Below are 21,465 nucleotides of genomic sequence, written 5' to 3' on the forward strand. Positions count from 1 at the left end.
ACAGCAGGGATGGAGTTCATCTAAATTCATAGGACCTAAAAATTGTGTATGAAACTAAAATATTTTTTAAAGAAGGAGCCAATGGCCATAAATTACAATATTTACTAGTATTATTTTCAAAATTCAGTTGAAAAAGTTCCACGTTTGTTGAATGATCTTATCGCCTTCAGTAACTTCAGCAGTCTCTGCATTGCTGCTTTACATCATCTCAAACATTACACACAGAGTTACGTTTGGAAAGACGTTCCTCTCATTCGGTCCACTGTTAAGTTGTATTTAACGCATACAGTTGTAGGATAAAAATTAGGGCTGTGCGATATAAGTGTAACCCAGTGTTAAGAACGGGATTAAAAGTATAAATAAATATTGATAAAAACAAAATTAATTATAATAAATACTGATAAAAAGCATGTAAACATAAGTTTAATATGTACATATGTATATGTGGTATATAGATGGTGTGGGGGCAGGACTTAGTCCTTTAGAGTGTGTTTGTCAGATCCACTGAGCGACCAATCATTGGCCGGTCTGACCCTCCCCCAGTCTGTGCGCTGCTCAGACACCTGCGTGTGCCTTCGTGTGCCAGTCAGATACGCCAGAGACACAGACGGTGAAAGATCAGTTTACCCGTGCGGCAAAGAAGCTAGCTGGATAGAGAAAGTCCTTTTTTCGGCAAGAATAATAAGAGTGATACTGTATTCCAGAGGCCGTGAGCCAACGTGAGCACTGTGAAGCCCCGTGTAGCATTTGTTGCTTCGCATGGTCAGGTTTTTTCCTTTGCTTATTTGGATTGGATTGGTTTTGAGGACCTGAGAAGAATCGAGGATCCCTTTTCCAGTACTGGATGGCGAGCCCAGCCCAAAGAGCCGGATGAACTGGTAGATTGTAACCCGACTGGTTACAAACACACTGAGTGACTACTGAACATTGAAAGACTGAAATTGACTTTTAAAAAAAAGACACAAAAGACAATATATCCTTAGGTCGACCATTTGTGGGGTTTATTTTATTTTGTTTTCAAGAAGCGCGCTCTACTTTTGTTAAATGTGCACAACTTTAATAATTGTTAATAAATGCAATTGTGTTTTCTGCACCTACTGTGTACAAGTCCTCTGTTGTCATACACCCTTGGCTCCTACGAATCTAGAACCTGTCTGATCTGGTCCATATTTCCCTTCTGTCCGCGTACTGTGGTTAAAGGTAACTATACTGCCCGCACTACATGCAAAGAAGGCAAGAAGTAGCACTAACAGGTCTAGTATTGCACCACCAGTGTTACATAAGTAAAAGTGGCGAGCCAGCCAGGAGCCTAGAGTGTTGTGTGACAACATTGGAATCCTCTTTGACCTTTGATCAAATGCTCACATACTGTGAAAATGGATTTTGTCGAGAAGTATGCCGTTAAAGTACCAAATGCCATTATTGTTAGCGGTGTTACAGATAGAGAGAAAGACAAAGAGGTATTTGAGTTTCTGGAGCAACATGGTACTATTCGTAGAGTACTCGCTGTCGATGATGACTCTTCTGCATTCCACAAAAGCCAGATTGTAGAGTTCGAGTCCGGTGCAGCCGTTGAAATATTAGCACCTAAGCTGCCTTACCTCTTACAGTCCACTGACAATCCAGATGTCAGTTACCGCATTCGAGCCTTAACTGACGTCTATACTAAGACCGTAGGGGGCAGTGTTACTGAGGCTTACATTAGCAACCTGAAGGGTTTAGCCAAGTTAAGTGGGAAGGATTTCGAAGAAGTGTTGCGGGAGGCCCTATCCACAATAGGGAACACCATTGAAGCTGCTGAGACAGCTGAGAGAAACCCTGAAAATGATGCTGCTGATCAGACTTGCCCTGTGGTAGGATCCACACAACTTGGAGCCTCACCTTCAGTCTTAACTGAACTGCCTCACCCTCCTGAACCCATTCAGGGCACATTCCAACGCCCCATGAGACCAAACTTGACACCTCAAATGTTGAGTCCAACTGACCTCAACCCACCAGAGGTTCAGAAAGTAGTAGTCGAGCATGTTGTCAAGAGTGTTGAAAAGACATCACATGCTCACTCTACATTAAGACTCAGAGCTTTCTCTGGCAAGATGCCCAGACCTTACAGCGAAGCTGACTATGAAACATGGCGTTCTCATGTTGACTTGTTGATGGAAGATGCTTCTTTGTCCGAGTTGGGAAAAACTCGTAAGATTCTTGAAAGTCTCCTTGCTCCCGCTTCTGATGTCATCCGCCCTCTTGGGCCAGAAGCCACTCCTGCAGACTATCTTAAACTTCTGGATTCAGCTTTTGGCACCGTCGAAGATGGTGAGGAACTGTTTGTACGCTTCATGAACACCCTCCAAGATCATGGTGAAAAGCCCTCTGCTTATCTGCTTCGTTTGCAGGTGGCAGTCAATCACACCGTGCGCAGAGGTGGGCTTGAACCACATGAAGTAAATAAGCAGCTTCTTAAACAGTTTTACAGAGGCTGCTGGGATGATAACTTGCTAACGGAGTTGCAATTGGAGCTAAAGCATAAGGAGCCGCCCACTTATGCAGAGCTATTGCTTCTCCTGCGTACTGCAGAAAACCGACAAGAAGTTAAAAACACGCGAATGAAGAAACACTTTAGCGCCACGAAACCAAAAGCAGTGTCTCATGAACAGACGGTCACTGAAACAAATGCAGATGTTCGCCAAGCACAGTCAGATAGTCTAGAAGAGCTGAAAAAACAAGTTGCCGATCTAAAAAGCCAATTAGCTGCCGTTGTGAAGCCAAAGAAACAAGCAACACTGAAGACAGTTCGAACAAGGAAACCTGAAAATAAAAAACCTGACCATGCCAAACCTGAAGACTCACCTCCACCCAGCCGCCGCAGTACTAGGCCCAAGCCCTGGTATTGCTTCTGCTGTGGGGAAGATGGACATATAGTAGCCACTTGTGAGTCAGAGCCCAATCCTGCCCTTGTAGTTGCAAAACGAAGGGAATTAAGAGTGAGAAGGCAGATATGGGACAGGCAGAATGACCAGCTTTCTTTAAACTAAATTCTGCCTCCGTTGCGGGACAAATGGAGGCTGATGCTTTGTTAACCCGTCCCACCCAGGTTAAACAAAAAGCTTCACCTAAAAAGCGTGCCAGCCTAAAGTCACACACAAGATCAGATTCCTTCGACTTTCCTAAAGGTCTAATTGGTACGAAGAGTACTGCACAAGTGAAAGTTAATGGTCACACAGTGAGTTGTTTGCTAGATACTGGTTCCCAGGTGACTACAGTCCCCGAGTCCTACTATCGTCAGCATTTGTCCTCTCATGAGATTAAGCCATTGTTTGAACTTTTAGAAGTTGAGGGTGCCAACGGTCAGTCTGTGCCTTACTTAGGCTACATTGAACTGCATGTCACTTTCCCAAAGGACTTCCTTGGCATTGAAGCTGAAGTGCCGACACTTGCCTTAGTTGTCCCCGATGTGCGCACAGCTTCTCAGTCCTTAGTGCTAATTGGGACAAACACATTAGATGTACTTTATGAGCTGTACTCTAACACATGCCATGAACTGCAGCTGAACCTGCCATATGGCTATAGGGCAGTTCTAAAAGTTCTTGAGTCACGACACAAACAGTCCAAAGACAGTAGTCTTGGTTTAGTGATGATGCACAACAAAGAGCCACAGTTGATTCCAGCAGGCCAAACTGTTGTTCTAGATGGTGCTGTAGCTGTGTCAGCCGGTAACGGTGAAAAGTCTGTCTTGTTAGAGTATCCACGAATGTCAGCCTTACCTGGTGACATCCTTGTGAAACCTTGTCTCATAGACCTACCTGAACGAGCACCTTACCTTGTACCAGTTATACTCACCAATGAATCCGAACATGATGTGACAATCCCTCTAAATTGTGTCATCGGAGAAGTCAGTGCATATCAAAGAGTTCTATCTCACGAACACTCAGTGAGAACTCCAAGATCCCGAACTGAGCAGAAGTCAAATGTAACATATAACTTTGACTCTTCCCCTATTAGCGCTGAATGGAAGGAGCGCATAACCGAAAAACTAAGCCAAATGCCCGAAGTGTTTGCACAGAATGATCTTGACTTTGGAAAGACGGATCAAGTGAAACACACAATCAGATTGTCAGATGAAACACCGTTCAAGCATAGAGCGCGTCCCATACATCCGAACGACCTGGAGGCAGTCCGTAAGCACCTCAAAGAACTGCAAGAAGCTGGCGTGATCAGGGAATCTACCTCCCCTTTCTCTTCACCCATTGTAGTCGTGCGGAAGAAAAATGGTGAAGTCCGCCTCTGTATCGACTACAGAAAGCTTAACGCGCAGACTATAAAAGATGCTTACGCTCTCCCCAATTTGGAGGAAACGTTTTCCACCTTGATCGGGTCGCAATGGTTCTCTGTCCTGGATTTAAAATCTGGGTACTACCAAATTGAGATGGAGGAGCTGGACAAACCAAAGACGGCGTTCGTATGTCCCATCGGCTTTTGGGAATTTAATAGAATGCCCCAAGGCATTACAAACGCCCCCAGCACATTCCAGCGGCTCATGGAGAAATGTATGGGCGACATGAACCTGCGCGAAGTGATCGTGTTTCTCGATGACATCATTGTATTCTCCAAGACACTTGAAGAACATGAGGCTCGCTTAATGAAAGTTCTTGATCGCCTGAAAGAATATGGGCTCAAACTCTCACCCGAAAAATGCAAATTTTTCCAAACTTCTGTCAGATATCTTGGGCATATTGTGTCCAGCAAGGGAGTGGAGACTGACCCTGAAAAGGTGGAAGCCTTAAGTACCTGGCCTGTGCCCCGTGATCTTAAACAGCTCCGCTCATTCTTAGGCTTTTCAGGGTACTACAGGCGGTTCATTAAGAACTATTCGAGTATCGTTAAGCCCCTCACTGACTTAACATCAGGCTACCCTCCTTTGCGCAAAAGCACAAAGCCTAAAGCTAAGTCTGTCCAGTACCATGACCCCAAGACACCTTTCGGCGAGCGATGGACTCCCTCTTGTGATTTTGCTTTCAAAACCATCATTGAAAAGCTCAGTACTGCGCCTGTATTGGGTTTTGCTGACCCTAAACTGCCATATACGCTCCATACGGACGCCAGCACTACAGGGCTTGGCGCCGCGCTCTATCAAGAGCAGAATGGCCAGACTAGGGTGATAGCTTATGCAAGCCGTGGGTTGTCTAGGAGTGAATCTCGTTATCCCGCCCATAAGTTAGAGTTCTTAGCTTTGAAGTGGGCAGTAACGGAAAAGTTTGCAGATTACTTATATGGAAATCAGTTTACTGTCGTAACAGACAATAATCCTCTGACGTACATATTAACTACTGCTAAGATGGATGCCATGAGTTACAGATGGCTAGCTGCCCTGTCAACGTTTAGCTTTAAGCTCCAGTACAGAGCAGGCAAGCTTAACTCAGATGCAGATGGCCTTTCTAGACGGCCACATGGCGAGTTGCTTAACGACGCAGTGTCCCAAAAAGAGCTCGACCGCATACAGCAGTTCACACAGACTCACCTGTCCCTACCTGACAGCAGTTTAAGTCCTGAAGTAGTGTCTGCCATTTGTGAGAAACACCTTGTATGCAGCTCTCAAAATGACACCATCCCTTTGGTTCACTCGCTAGCCATTTCTGCAGCTGCCATTCCAGGTGACTTTGTCAATGAAAATGACTGTGGTGGTCTTCCTGTTATACCCCATATGTCCCTTGAACAGATCACAAACGAACAAAGAACAGACCCTTGTCTGAGGGAAGTTATTGCACAAATTGAAACTGGAGAAAAGGTCCCACCAACTGTGCGAGCTGAACTTCCTGACATCAACCTTCTACTCCGAGAGCTCAATCGATTGGAGATGCACAATAACATCCTGTATCGAACTCGCCAAGATGGAGGAGATGTTACCTACCAGCTTGTCTTACCTGAACAGCTCCGTGACTCAGTCTTCCAAAGCCTCCACTGTGACATGGGCCACTTAGGCACTGAACGTACCTTAGATCTTGCCCGAACAAGGTTCTATTGGCCTCGCATGGCAGCATATATAGAACATAAGATCAAAACATGCAACCGCTGTGTAAGACGTAAAACTCCTCCAGAAAAAGCAGCTCCATTAGTGAATATCAAATCCACCAGACCCCTTGAACTAGTCTGCATGGACTTCCTGTCCATTGAGCCTGATCGAAGTAATGTAAAGGATGTGCTTGTATTAACCGATCATTTCACGAAATATTCATTAGCCATCCCTACCAGCAATCAGAAAGCTCAGACCGTTGCAAAAGCCCTTTGGGACAACTTCATAGTCCACTACGGGATACCCGAACGATTGCATAGCGATCAAGGTCCCGACTTCGAGTCCCACATTATCCAAGAGCTTTGCAAGATCATGGGCATTCGTAAAATCCGGACAACACCCTATCACCCCAGAGGAAACCCGGTAGAACGTTTCAATAGAACGTTACTAAGTATGCTAGGTACTCTTGAGGAAAAGGACAAAACTCAGTGGCACAACTATGTCAAACCACTCGTTCATGCGTACAATTGTACGAAAAATGATACAACCGGTTTTGCCCCATATGAGTTAATGTTTGGCCGTCAGCCAAGATTGCCAGTCGATCTAGCATTTGGGCTGCCCTTTAACAACAAAAGTTTCAAGTCGCATTCTCAGTACATAACAAAACTAAAGGCAACTCTACAAGAGACCTACAAACTAGCAACAGACCATGCTAACAAAATGGCAGAAAGAAACAAAACAAGATTTGATATGCGAGTGAAACCCTCAAAACTAGAGCCAGGTGACAGAGTTTTGGTGCGTGCAGTCCGTCTCAGAGGCAAGCACAAGCTAGCCGACAAGTGGGAGACTGATATTCACGTTGTGGTGAACCAAGCAGGTGACTTGCCCGTCTACAGTATAAAACCCCTAACAAAAGAGGGCCCAGTCCGCACAGTCCACCGCGATCTCTTGCTCCCTTGTGGTTTTCTTGCCCCTGTTGAAGAGAAACCTGTCCAACCAACTCATGTACGCAAACCAAAAACAAGGCAATCACCTAAACAACATGAGGAATGTGATCATTCAGAACTGGAAGATGAGGATATCTGTTGGTTCAGAGAGGAACCTCTTCAAGAGCCCATAAAGGTCACTCGAGTCTATGAGATTCCCCAGCCAAAGACACACCCTAATGATCACGATCATACTGAAACTCATTTGCCTGGAGGAGACAACTTACATGAACGTGACAACTTGATTGGAGCTGACAATTTAACCGGATGTGACAACTTACCTGAATGTGGAAATCCACTTGGATATGGAAGCCTAGAGGAGAGTGAAACCATGGTGGAACACTCAACCACTGACAATGAAAGCGAGAGTGATGCCAACTTACCCGATGGATCTACCTGTGATGGGCCAGTGGAAGAAGACAACTCAAATGATAATCAAGCAAACTCAAGTCAGCCAAATACTGAGAGTGAAGCCACAGCGACTGTAAGGCGCTCAGAGAGAACAAGAACCCAACCAGAACGACTGCAATATAGTCGGTTGGGAAATCCTCTCGTTTCCATTGCCCAGTCCCTGTTTCAAGGTCTAAGCCTGGCTTTTACCAGTGCCTTGACAGAACAAGATTCTGTGGTCATCCCCATGAAGGCTGGTTCCCCTGTCATTACCGTTTAGCTATCCCATGCAAAGGGACTTGCATGATTCTAAGAGGGGATAGTGTAACCCAGTGTTAAGAACGGGATTAAAAGTATAAATAAATATTGATAAAAACAAAATTAATTATAATAAATACTGATAAAAAGCATGTAAACATAAGTTTAATATGTACATATGTATATGTGGTATATAGATGGTGTGGGGGCAGGACTTAGTCCTTTAGAGTGTGTTTGTCAGATCCACTGAGCGACCAATCATTGGCCGGTCTGACCCTCCCCCAGTCTGTGCGCTGCTCAGACACCTGCGTGTGCCTTCGTGTGCCAGTCAGATACGCCAGAGACACAGACGGTGAAAGATCAGTTTACCCGTGCGGCAAAGAAGCTAGCTGGATAGAGAAAGTCCTTTTTTCGGCAAGAATAATAAGAGTGATACTGTATTCCAGAGGCCGTGAGCCAACGTGAGCACTGTGAAGCCCCGTGTAGCATTTGTTGCTTCGCATGGTCAGGTTTTTTCCTTTGCTTATTTGGATTGGATTGGTTTTGAGGACCTGAGAAGAATCGAGGATCCCTTTTCCAGTACTGGATGGCGAGCCCAGCCCAAAGAGCCGGATGAACTGGTAGATTGTAACCCGACTGGTTACAAACACACTGAGTGACTACTGAACATTGAAAGACTGAAATTGACTTTTAAAAAAAAGACACAAAAGACAATATATCCTTAGGTCGACCATTTGTGGGGTTTATTTTATTTTGTTTTCAAGAAGCGCGCTCTACTTTTGTTAAATGTGCACAACTTTAATAATTGTTAATAAATGCAATTGTGTTTTCTGCACCTACTGTGTACAAGTCCTCTGTTGTCATACACCCTTGGCTCCTACGAATCTAGAACCTGTCTGATCTGGTCCATATTTCCCTTCTGTCCGCGTACTGTGGTTAAAGGTAACTATACTGCCCGCACTACATGCAAAGAAGGCAAGAAGTAGCACTAACAGGTCTAGTATTGCACCACCAGTGTTACATAAGCAAAATCTCATATCCCGATATAAGAATTCTATCGTCCCGATAACGATATAAATCACAAAAATGTAACATTTTCTGTAAATTCTGTGAATCTCGGGCAGCTCGACTTGCGGGAAGTGTTTCCAGCTGCGCGTCAGGTACCTGGAGTCGAGTGTTTTAACCGATGAAACTATACATTTTTAGACATAAGTTGTAACGGCCGCCGTTTTCTTTGTGAGTATTTCTTTTACACGGCGTGCTGCAGGGAAAAGCTTGTTCTAACGTTTGAGTCCAAGGTTTATTTCTTAGCACCTGACGGCTCTTATTTGCTTCTCATCCGTAAATACTCGGCATACTCTTTCACGTGATTCTGTTTATTTTGAAAAGTCTCAAAAGGATCTTTGAGCTTTGTTGTGAAAGGTTTATGTGGAAAATACCGTCGTTGTTGCTAACGGCAACGTATAAAAACATGCGCTTGTCCGTGTGTAGTGTGGTTATATTAAATATAAGAGAAAGAGAGAACTTTAAGAAATTAATATAGCCACTACAGTGACCATCAGAACAATTAAAGGAAATTGCCGTAAACAGTTTATTTTGCGACACCACGAAACAAACGATAGCGTAAAATGAAACGATAGATGTTTTTATATTGTCATCCGATATATATCGTTATATTGAACAGTCCTAATAAATTCATTCTTACTTTTCATTCCCTTTAAACAGGCAACAAATATATATATATTTTTATCTTTGGAGTGACAAAACAGAAGTGCATTGCATTCACATCTACAAATGCAAATGATTGTAGTGAAACCAAGCCCCAAACTAAATAGTAAATGATAATTCAGTTGCACGTTAATTCTCATGTAATAGAAATCTGTCAACAAACAATTTAATCACTGATGGAGGATGGACAAAGGAAGAAGCCATTAAACTGTTTCCCCACATCAGGAACACTTTCCTTAAAATTGTCAGCTAGTTGAAGTTTGTCACTACACGCAACCACTTTTCTGACCCATTATTATCATAAGATATATACACACACGTATATATTGGCTACATCAGTTGTTTTCACAATTCGTTTCATGTCCTTAATTTAGAAAGCCATGCTTGAAATGATGTACGATATTTTAGGGTAAAGAAACGGGGCCAGAGAACAACTGAAAAAGCAAACTAAAGCTACCAGTGAATCAGAGAACAAATCAGCGATGCAGGGTGATAAATCTAGATCTAAACCAAGCTAAATACAGTATTTTAGATGCATGTAATTTCATGCCCATTAAGAAAAACATGGTCGCATTTGAACCATGGTGAATCTGCGACAGCTGTGTGACTGATTCTGAAAGAGTGCTTTAAATATTGACCAGCTATCCTGATACTTGAGCCCTGCAGTTCCCCTAAGTCGTGTTGTTGGCTCGCTGACCGTCGCAATCAAGGACAAAAGGAACGCCTGATTTGAAAGGTTCAAAAAGTCCGGCTTGCAGCAGCTGGCACCAATAACATTTATGAAATGAATAAAGACAAGCTCAGTCCCCCTGGAGAACTCTGTGTGTGGTTAGTACGCTAAATTACTTACAATGGCATCCAATTCATGGGCCAGATCTAATTTGGCCCCTCTGACACATTTTAAATGCTGCTGGTGTGGATCTGATGTGAGGCAATGAAAACAAACACACATGCATCCCCCAAATGGACGGAAAGAAGAAATGCTGCCCGAGGTCTGCCTCTGAGGTGTGACTTATTAAAACCAGCAATACCTCCTTGCGAAGTTGGCACGTTGACTGTGACGATCTTGCTGTTGGCAGGTAGTGGCAGCTTGGTGGTCACAACCTTTCCACCAACAGAGGTTCCCGTAATCTGGAAAGTGTGCCCACCAGATGTGGCCACCGTGGTCTCTGAGCCCGCTCCTAATTAAAGGAAGGAAATAAACAAAAGGTACCTTAAATACAGCAACACTGCAAATTCAATAATATTTCCCTTCTAATTAACGCACATAACCACTGTGCTTAAGACACAACACAGGAAATCAACACACTTTAGAAATGCTTTACAGTTTGCTGAGTTGAATTAATAAAAAAATAAGAGAATTAAAAATTAGAAAAGAGCTATGCCTAATAAAATGTCATCTCCAGCACCAAAACATATTTAAGACATTTATGCATTATGGCCTCCTCTGAAGGTGATGCAAGCTGTCACCCGTCTGTGCATAAACTGTGGTAAGGACTTGCTCTCCATTTCTGGATAAGTACAGCCTGCAGCTGTGCAATGAACACATGAACCCAGCATGTCCCAGGCACGGTCAACAGGAAACAAAATGAAGCTAAACGCTGGCCTAAGTAAGAGCCTGCATGTGCTCATGATCCAGAGGAGCCCACGATCCTCTGGCAGTGTGGGGACAGGAACTGTCCGGCTGAAAAAGCTGCAGGGCGGGGTGCAGTCGGATTAGTTGGAGGACCTCATCTCTGTGGCTCCAGTGAGATTTCCATTAAGAACAATCAGATGTTTGCTGTCATGGAGATGCAAGGGTGCAGCAACACCTCTGACACGGATGCCAGCATCCAGCATAACAACAGCCCAGCCTTGATGAAGATCAGTTATGGCTCATGGTGACATACACAGTTTGTTCTCTTTTGTTTGTGTGCATGTGTGTGTGTGTGTGTTTGTCTTCTGAAACAGCTCCCTTGCAAGTGCAGTAAATCAAGTCAATTGTGAGCAACTGGTTCAGTTTGTGTTCAGTAAACAAATTACTAATCCATGACTAGAATAGTTAGACTGTAAATTGATTTTAAATTTTTAATTATTTCTTTTTGTTCACATAGCTCTAAAACAAATCCACTTCCTGGTACCAGCACCTGTTGATATAGATCTTAAGCATTGTTCTGATAGGTCCTACAACTTTATTTAGTATTCAGGATATTATAAAAAATCTATAAAAATACTCCAAATGCTGATTATTAGTTACACTGTAAAGTACCTTGTGTGCTTTGACCCTGCTTCACCCAGGTAGCAAACGACTGCTGGAAGTTTTTGTTCTGCTGGAATGTGACAGGGGTCCCCATCTTGGTGGACAGGACCACCTTGGTGCCGGGGGTGCCCTGGCCTGACAGTGAGCCAACGATCACTTTGGGTGTGGCAGCAGGTGTTGCAGGACTTCCTGCTGGGGTTGTGACTGAGCCTGGTTTCTGCTCAAGACGTTTCTGAAAGAATAAACAAGTTGATCACAACATTAACTTATTTATTTTTAAAAAAGCCCCAAAACAATAAAATACCGTGACCTGGACTTGTTTATCTTTTTATCCAGGTGGGACCACAGATGTCCTTTTTTTCCCCACTCTCACAAAGACAAAAGTTTTACCGTAAGTTTGAAAAATAAATCAATGATTGAATAAATAAATACAATAAAATAAAATAAATTGATAAAAATGAAAAAACAGACTTAAAAAACTGAACCTCACTCACCTTGGCCTGCTCAGCTGCCTGAGCTTTCTCTTTCTCCACCCTGTGAAATGAGAATATGTGAAAAAGGTTAAAAGATAAAAAGAACAATTAAAAGATTATTAGAAATTTATTGAATTTGTCAAATTCTTAAGTAATATGCAAGTAGGATGTCTAGAGTGACGGAGTTAAATACTAAAAGAAAAAAAACCTCCAGTGAAATCAACTTTTAGACCTTCCAGCATATCTCGCACAAATCTAACCCGACGATTTACTTCTAGCTGAGTCAGAAAATTCTTCTTCTGAAAAGAAATCTTCTGGAACAATATCTGGCTCTCAGTATGGCATGTTTCTATACTGACTAATATAATTAGTCCTACACAGGACGCGCAAACTTATTCCGCTTAAATTTGTGACTCTGACCTTTCTGAGAAGGCTCTAATCTCCCAGAGGTCCAGCTCCTCCTCGGCTACCCAGGTCTCAATCACCACTGGGCCAGTCTGCTTGGCAGGCTCGGGCTTCTTGGGGCGCAAGGCACTGGATCGCAGACCCTTCCTCTGTGGGGTGTGGGTTTCTGGCAGAAAGATGAACAAATGATTGACGACAATTTGTAATTACATTTGGTATTGGACAGAAACGGGGCCCATGTAAATGTGTCAGTTTTACAGCCTGGTTACAATAATAACTTGTAAAATATAAATTAAAACAGACTGCACATCCTTTAAAACCAATATTTAGCAATAAATAATACAAAGACAGCATATCCAATGCTGAAATACTGAGCAACAACCAACTATTGCAGGGAAACCAAACAGAAGAAAGAAAAAACTGTATTTAAACATTTATAGTATGGTTTTATTTATACAGTTTAAAAGTTCAAAACAGGTTTGCATATTTCTGTTATTAACAAAGAGTTAGCAATGTAATAGTTTCACTTTGTGTTTGATGGTGAGAAACGACATGAGACGATTTTGTTTTGTTTGTTTTTTAATAAATGTGAAAAAAGAAAAGTCTGTTTTACCTTTTGGAGTTTCTGGCACTCCAAGGGGGCAGATGATTTTGCGTATGCAGTACTCTGAGCGGATGCCGTATGGTCCCACATCGCGGCGCTTGATGATCTCGGTGGTGGTGATTTCAGTATCTGATGTCTCTGTAGCAATGAGTGGGGATAGGGCTGGGTTGGTATGGTGATGAGGAGGAAAGCCCGAAAAGATGGAGGAAACGCACTCCAACATAAAAACAGTGATGCCCAAAAATGTTTTGCACATGTTTTCTCTATTATTCTGTTGGGCCAGCACAGGGATAAGTATAGAGAGAGAGGACATCAAGAAGCAAAGACACTACAAGTTGGAATTTTTGGGAAGACAGCAGTTGCTGACCGGAAAGATTACCATGCCTTACAACAGCGGTCCCCAACCCCCGGGCCACGGACCAGTACCGGTCCGTGAGTAGTTTGGTACCGGGCCGCGAGAGTTGAGGTTCGGGTGTGAAATATATGGTTTTCAGGGTTTTTAGCGTTATTTTGTTATCGTTTTTGTCGTTTACTCGGTTTTTCTGGGTCGTTTCACGTGTGTTATGAATAAATCTTCTTTTTTTTCGGTACCGGTACTAGTTTTATTTTGTTGTATTTATCCGCGACACCTTAAAGGCCGGTCCGTGAAAATATTGTCAGGCATAAACCGGTCCGTGGCGCAAAAAAGGTTGGGGATCGCTGCATTACAAGTTAGTAAAAAGAAACCAATTGAAATAAAATCCTGAAAAAAAAATCTGGACTTACCTCAAAATGAAAAATAAATAAATAAAAATAACATTTATAATCCAAGCTGTAGCTGGAAGCACTTATTTAGCATAACACCTCTGTAGGAGTTTGTTGCCATTCCTCACAGAAAATGGATGAAAACTGTAAATGATTATTGGAACTGTTGAAGGTCTACCTGTACGCGTGGTGCCGACAGCAGCGGACGGTTTCACGGCCATGTCGTCCCATCTCAGACAGGCCCACAGGAGCCTCAGCATGAGGCTCACTCCAGCCATAGACTTAACTGTCTGCAGTCGATACCTGGACAGATAGATACCGATTACATTAAATTATCTACCACATTATTCCAAAGAAATAATGCACACAAACAGGCCTCATGAAACAGGAGCCTTTTTCCTCCTTTCACAGCACCACTGTGCTCCCTGTCTCGTTGTTGTATAGTGCAAATTAATATTTGAATCAGGCTTAGAAACACTACTGACAGCACTTAAGGTGTCACTGAAATGACTGACTCAGAGTTACAGAAAACACGATCATGGGTCTGGAAGCGGCAGAATAAAAACAAATGAGAGTTGTTGGTGATGATGTTGACACTTCACGCCTGTTTCCACTAAAGAAACAGAACAGATCCCTGCAGGGCTATTTATTTCTACAAGGCAAATCAAGCAAGTAAACAATTCTGAACATAACAGACTCTTCTCAGTCTAGAAATAGACAACAACATCTCATCCATCAATAAATAATTTCCAAAAGAAGGAAAAATCCCTTCCTTATATCGTTATGACTGCTATGACAATGAGGTTAGCATTTGGATATCGTCATTAACGGCATCTTAAACATCTGAAAAAACACAATCGTCACAGGGCTTATTATGTGTACGGGGTCTGGTGGATATTCCCTTTCCCATGTGTAACCGCAGGTGGAAAAATATGCCTGGGTTGCAGGGCTTGGTCAGCGCGCAAAGCGAACATCGTGACACCTCTCCGACCACCGAATGATTCATGTCTCCTTTGGAACTCTGAGGTCGGGTCAAAATAACCAGAGGTCCCCGTGTGACACCAGAGTCAGAGCTACAGCATCACCCGAGGCCAAAGCCACGAACGGCAGACAGGAAGAATGAAGACATAATGAACAATAAATCACCAGGACATGGCGCTCTGCCAAAGCTGGGAAACTGTTTAAAGGGGAAGGATGAGAAGCGAGCGCTTATAAAACTTAGAAGAAACACAAAAACTGCTTTTGTATAATCCTACAAGAACCACAGAGCAATACAGAGATGATTACGCACTGTGTCACACTTGCGCTCTGGCTATCATTACTTAAGTTTTCTTCTTAGGAAAAGAAAGTGTGGTTACAGAGAGTTTACACTGTGAAATGCTGCATTTTTGAGCTCATTTCCTGGATATTACATTTCAAGAGAAATGAGAAGTCCAGTAAAAAGAACTCATTAAGAACATTTTTAATTGCAGTGCTGCTGGACACAATATGACATGAAGCGGAACCTCACAATATCTGATAAAAGTGGATAACCTTGGTTATACCATGATGTTCAAAAGCCATTTAATGTAATTCTAATTCGATGATTATGCTGCTCCAAAATCTGAAAAAAGACAGCTCCTTTGGCCTGCTCTTTTACTCACAGCGGGTAGAATCACCAGTTAACATAACAAGCACGTGTTTTTTAACTGTGGGCGATCATGAGCTCTAAAGAAAGCCTCCAACTGCCTTTGAACCAAGAAACGCCTTGCAGTAAGGCGACATTGAAACCATCGGAGCACTCCGAACACATCCAAAGGAGTTAACACAGTAAGTATTTCCACATATTTGACTTGACAGATTTTTACGCCCCACCTGATGTAAGCCTCAAGAAATTTGCATCTCCTCCCGGGATACAACCAGGGAACTCAGCTTATGAACCAAGGAGGATGTCCTCGCATTTTACATATTTTGAAATATACTCCCTCTGAATGGCCATTAATTAACAGTTAAAAGCAATATGTAAATGGTAAATGGCCTGTATTTATATAGCGCTTTACTAGTCCCTAAGGACCCCAAAGCGCTTTACATATCCAGTCATCCACCCATTCACACACTGGCGATAGCAAGCTACATTGTAGCCACAGCCACCCTGGGGCGCACTGACAGAGGCGAGGCTGCCGGACACTGGCGCCACCGGGCCCTCTGACCACCACCAGTAGGCAACGGGTGAGGTGTCTTGCCCAAGGACACAACGACCGAGACTGTCCAAGCCGGGGCTCGAACCAGCAACCTTCCGATTACAAGGCGAACTCCCAACTCTTGAGCCACGATCGCCCCGTAGCCACGATCGCCCCGTATGTTGTTGTTGTTTTTTTAAATTTCCTTCAGTCTATTCAATTCAGGGTCACGGTCTGACTGGAGACTATCCCAGCTATCACAGGGTGAGAGGGAGGGTATACCCTGGAGGGGCTGCCTGGCTATCACAGGCCTACAGCAGACCGACAGATCACCATTCATGCTCACATTCACACTTACGTCCAATTCTGAATGACCAATCAAAGGAACATGGGAAATAACCAGACCTACGAAGTTACGCTCAGGATGCCCATGCTCGGAAATGATAAAAACAGGATCAAACAAGATTAAACTCCTAAGTAGTTTCCACCGCCGGAGACAAGAAAAGGAAACAAATGATAATGAAGATAATGAGCTGGCAATGTCTCTTCTAGGCTTTAAAGATCAACTTGCTTCCACTTTTGCTTTTTCTATTCATGCTTAAAGAAATATGGATCTTATCTAAGACTCAATACAGATAATAGAATTTAATAACACACCGGCTTCAGAGAGAGAGGACAGTAAGTAAGACGTGTGTGAGGAAGACAAACTGAGAATGGGACCTTACCTCCAGGTGATGCCAAACGTAGGCCTGGGCGAAGGATACGGCCAGATATCAAGTGCTGGCTTAGCATTGTAACTAAACACTGGCACCTCACGGAATCCGCCTCGCCTGGCCAGGATCTTTAAGTCATCGTGCGGAAGTACAAAAATACTCTTCCGGCTGCTCTTGGTGACAAACTTGCAGTAAGAGGGAAGAGCTGTGTCCGAGCGGGTCTTCTTAGTGCGGGAGAACTTGAGGAGGCGCACACGGCCCTTTGTTGACGAGTCCTCCTCGCTCACGGTAACAGACGACACTGAGGTTTTACCGCTGGCGTCAGTAGTTGATTCGCCCACAGAAGCTAAAAGTGTTGTTTTCTGCTCTTGTGTCACCATTTCACTCTGGCTGTCTTCAGACTGGCCATCGAGCCCCGGGGAGAGGATTTTGGTCACAGTTGTTTTGGTCATGGTTGTGAGGGTAGACACGGCGCTGCTCTCTGTTGTCGACACTACAGGCACCACCGGTTCTCCAGATGTCGTCGACGGCACCTTGGCTATCCTCATTTCAGTGGAAAGTACTGTGGTGGTAGTGGTGGTGGAGGTTGTGGTTACCTGTGTGATGATGGTCTTGACTGGTTCTGTCGCCCCACCGCTGCCGTTCTCCTCTGCAAAGTCGTCGCTCAGACTCGACTCCTCCGCTGAAGGTATAGGAGAGGGAGCCATTCTTATGATCTTGACGCCAAGACTGGGTTTGGTCTCTGTGCACTCAAAAGATGATGTGCTGTTGTGAACATTCGGAGTATGCTCTGCGGGTGTGTCTACGTTATTTTCCAGCTTTGTTTTCTTCAGTGGAGGTTTGTAATCTTGGTCAGAATTTGTAATCTTGCTTTCTGCCTCTACCTTAGAAGCTAAACAATTTTCTTTGACCCTAACCTCCGTGCTAGTGTTTAAAGAAGCAAGATCCCCGTTCACTAGAGGCTTTTGCTGCGTGGTGTCTTTCAGCGACACAGCAAGCCGTTGTTCATCTTCATCCTTCCCAATACTGTTCACTTTGGGCTGAGGCCTGTTGTTGAGCATGCCATTATTTGAGCTCACCACAGAGTTACCCAGCATGTTTTCACCCCCAAAACCATCATTACCATTTACCTGAGGGAGAGGAGAAAGTGGCTCGGGAGTGCCAGTTACAGTCCTACCATCTCCAATATCTTGCATATTGTCTTGACTATCCTCTGGCCCCATACCGTTTTCCTCTGTGCTCAAATGCACTGAGCCTAAAACTTCTGTGTTTTGGGGAATCGGTTTTAAAGGAGCTGTGTCTTGACTGTCTTTTTGGTCAAGACCACTTCTAAATGTCACTGCAGCATTCAGTTTTAATTTGGGTTCCTCAGACCCTTCATTCTCAGTAAGCGCAGCCTTCGTAACATCTGATGCTACACAGTCTGCTTGTTGCTCTAAAGAACTAGCTGTTGTTTCTTGCACATTGGGGAGTTTAACAACCTCTTGCCCTGAACTAGCTTCCTTTGGCCCCGTAGTCCTTTCATTTTCCACCAATTTCTGGGGCGAGGAGGTGGTTTGGTGTTGTGGTGAATTTGAATTTTCACCTGTACTGCTACTGTCTTTGGGTGTGGAGTCTATAACAGGAGAAGGAAGAGGAGTGACAATCTTATCTGTAGTTTTAGAGAGCTCATCCCGACTCTCCCCTTCTACTTTTTGTCCTCCAACTTCTCCTTGCCCTGGAGTTTCAGTTGTGGAAGGTTTCTCCTCCACTTTCACAGCTTCACCCAATGTGAGATGTGTCTGAGTGAGAGCTTGGGGCTTGAGTGGTGACCGTGGCCGGACCGGAGTGCTTAGAGCAGGGGTTGGTGTGGATGAAACTTGTTTAGGCTCCTGGGGTTTGGAGGCTGACACCTGTTCCCTTTGCCTCTCTTCGATAATGTGCTGCTTCACTCTGCGTTCAAGTAGACTGTCCAGTTTGGAGGACTTGACCTTCTTCTTGTAAGCAATGCGGGTGAGGAAGCCTTTGCTGACATCCACTACGTCGTAGTTAAATGGTCGCTGAAGGCTTTCTGTTGGCTCCTCTTTCAGGGAATCCTTATCTTCCTGAATACAGGAACCTGGAGAGAAAACAATTCAGATTAAATGTGTTTCTTTACATTAGAATCATAAGTATTAGAGCTGAAGTAGTTTAAAGTAAATGACCACTCATAGTATACATGCAACAGAACGCAATGTTAATCAGTCATACTTTGCACTTCATCTGACGGCGAGTCTGTTGAATCCACTTCCATCTTCGTTGGCAATTCCTCTTTCGCCTTCTCCTTTTCATCTAAATCTTCTTTCTTTTCTTCGTCCCTCTTCTCATTTGACGTTTGTTGATCTGTCAGTGGCTTGGGGAGGCCAGAGGAGTCTTCTTCTGTGGCTTCGCTGCTTGTTGCAACAGCTCCCTGAGCTTCTGGTGTGACTACACTAGGCCGTCGACTCAAGTCCAGCAGAGTACACTTCTTGCCAAGTTTAGCATCTTTGAAAAACAGAATGAGAGGACAACCTTATATTAAGCTGCTCACACATTGTTATTATATTAACTGAGCAAATTAGCAGGACAGACCATCAATAATTGAATTTACTGGGAACTTTTGAGAAAATTAAATTAAATACCCCAGGACATCACCATAAATCCAGAGAAATTTAATTCACTGTTGACCAATAAACACAAACAATAACACGTAAAAATAACTGAATGAGGTACAAATCTGTCTAATAACTAAAAAGCACAGTATATGCCATAAAAGCCTCCTGTTCCACACCTTCCAGTTCTTTGCGGTAGTTGGCGTTGGTGTTTCCTGGAAGTCTGGGAACAAATCGTGGCACATAAGTTTTACTGATCCAGCTCCAGCCCCCGTAGCCTGTAACGCGATACTCCTCTCCTTTTTGCTTCCACACCTACATGTAGGACAAGAAAGTAGGCAAGAAAAGAGGAATCAGGTAAAGCGAAAATATTCACATGGGGGGGAAATATGTGGTGGGAAACTAAGAGGGTGATCATACAAAGAGCTTTAAGGTTACAAAGTTATTTGCACACCGATCACTAATTGCTGAGGGAAATGACTCACAGCAGAGCTTAACTTTCTGCATCAAAGAGCCTTTGATCGGCCCTCATGCATGTATGCACAACATGCACTTCAGTGTTTCCCACTAAAAGGACTCATTTTCCAAAGTTTCAATGCAGATGTAGATTAGACCGACACACTGCAGTTACCATTAAAATTAGTGCACAATCATTTCACAAGTGCATCTAAGCATGATTGCCTATCTTACCATTTACATATTTGTCATTTAACTGTGGTCTTCCTGCACAGTATTAAGTACAAATTTACACATGGTCCAATCTGAAATGATGTGCTAATCTCTGGATGAGCTTATCCAGGTTTACATATGAAATCCATCATCCATTCAATAATTCATGTGCCAGAATTTAAATAATCAGTTCAACTGCAGCAATTTGTGCGGCGCCTACCTGATGTTTTATTGGAAAGGTGTATTTGACCCAGGTGGCCTGTTGCAACGTCTCCTCATCCTCCAACTTCTTCTCCCTTTTCTTTACTTTTTCTTTCTCCTCACGCTCCATGGATGTCATGCGATTTAACCTGAAATGCATTTTAAATTGTCATACAGCTCGTACATTTTAAATGTTTCCATCTTTATGCTAAGAGAAGCAGAAAACAAGTCGTTTTTGAGCAATCTGCATTTGAAATTTTGTTTTCATAGAATAAGATAAGATAAGATAAGATAACCTTTATTAGTCCCACACGTGGGAAATTTGTGCTGCATCAACAATATTATCATTGCTGCATGTGATAACATCATACATGGCGATGGATCACAAAAACTTCTTCCTTTCAAACTCTGATTAAAGATGAGGAGATGACAGCAAGTCTTGAAACCATTCCATGAAAACCTCCCACATATACACACTGATAGAAGTCCTTGAAACGCCACTTTCTCTCTCACTTACTAACAGTTCGGGCTTACACATACACACATTCTGCTCTTAACCTTGTGAAATCTTGGACAATCACTTCTTCAAAAGAGCCCTTGTGTTGCTGAAGCAGTCGTAGAGGCAGGGGTGGGTGGTGGCTGGTTGTGGACTTGCAATCTAAATATTATGCCTCACAGCCAGGGTGGGCCTTTTGATCTGATCTGGGTAAGATCAGCTCTGCCAGTTAACTGCATGCACATCCCCCCCATGTACGTGCACTGAAAGCTTGTTTGAGCTCTTCAAGGTATTTGAATTTTTTTGTAAAACTCAATTTATTTGTGTTTGTGAAGCGATAGCAGCATGTATGGTGCGCACTGTAAATATGTAAAGATTTTCATACCTGGTATGGCCCAGTGAATCCTTCCAGATGGGCAACATGGCCACAGGTTTGATTGCACACTCCAGGATGGCCAGAGCCAGTGCAAACTCTCTGGCCTTACTGCACATCTGAACTGCTTTGATCCAATTGGTCCTTGAAAGAAAAAAAATAAACAAAAACAACATTTTAGCATGTTTCGACCTCCTCCTGTACTCTGGGTTCTTTCAGATTTAGGCTACAGAATATTTGTAAGCGGACAGTCTGACCACGATTTGCTTTTACATCTGTTAAAAATGCTACTTTGACCCAAAAAGTAACTGATTTACTGAAAGATGTTAACCTCACTAGCAAGTTATGACATAAAACCTAAAACCCACTAAACAAAGCCAGTGGAGCACATGAGATATTATTGTTATATCCTTT

The 21,465-nt window shown here is 43.4% G+C and overlaps 1 protein-coding gene across 6 annotated transcripts in view; it reads right to left on the bottom strand.

Moving 5' to 3' along the window:
- LOC146572893 (nucleosome-remodeling factor subunit BPTF-like) overlaps window positions 1-21,465 on the bottom strand; it is a 65,471-nt gene that overhangs the window by 25,789 nt on the left and 18,217 nt on the right. For 5 of the 6 annotated variants that reach the window (XM_085277342.1, XM_085277341.1, XM_085277337.1 and 2 more), the window contains 11 exons: window positions 21,064-21,195; window positions 20,202-20,331; window positions 19,492-19,627; window positions 18,933-19,205; window positions 16,716-18,801; window positions 14,010-14,134; window positions 13,097-13,249; window positions 12,499-12,649; window positions 12,100-12,139; window positions 11,615-11,837; window positions 10,398-10,547 (listed from right to left, as the gene is read on the bottom strand). In XM_085277342.1, the coding sequence (XP_085133468.1) occupies window positions 10,398-10,547; window positions 11,615-11,837; window positions 12,100-12,139; window positions 12,499-12,649; window positions 13,097-13,249; window positions 14,010-14,134; window positions 16,716-18,801; window positions 18,933-19,205; window positions 19,492-19,627; window positions 20,202-20,331; window positions 21,064-21,195 (3,599 nt within the window). The remainder of the gene's footprint in view (window positions 1-10,397; window positions 10,548-11,614; window positions 11,838-12,099; window positions 12,140-12,498; window positions 12,650-13,096; window positions 13,250-14,009; window positions 14,135-16,715; window positions 18,802-18,932; window positions 19,206-19,491; window positions 19,628-20,201; window positions 20,332-21,063; window positions 21,196-21,465) is intronic. The other variant, XM_085277338.1, reaches the window with a different exon arrangement.

Source organism: Mchenga conophoros, linkage group LG6, assembly GCF_057382185.1.
Source record: "Mchenga conophoros isolate Kocher_MC1m ecotype Shallow Benthic linkage group LG6, M_conophoros_male_GT1.1, whole genome shotgun sequence".
NCBI lineage: Eukaryota > Metazoa > Chordata > Actinopteri > Cichliformes > Cichlidae > Mchenga > Mchenga conophoros.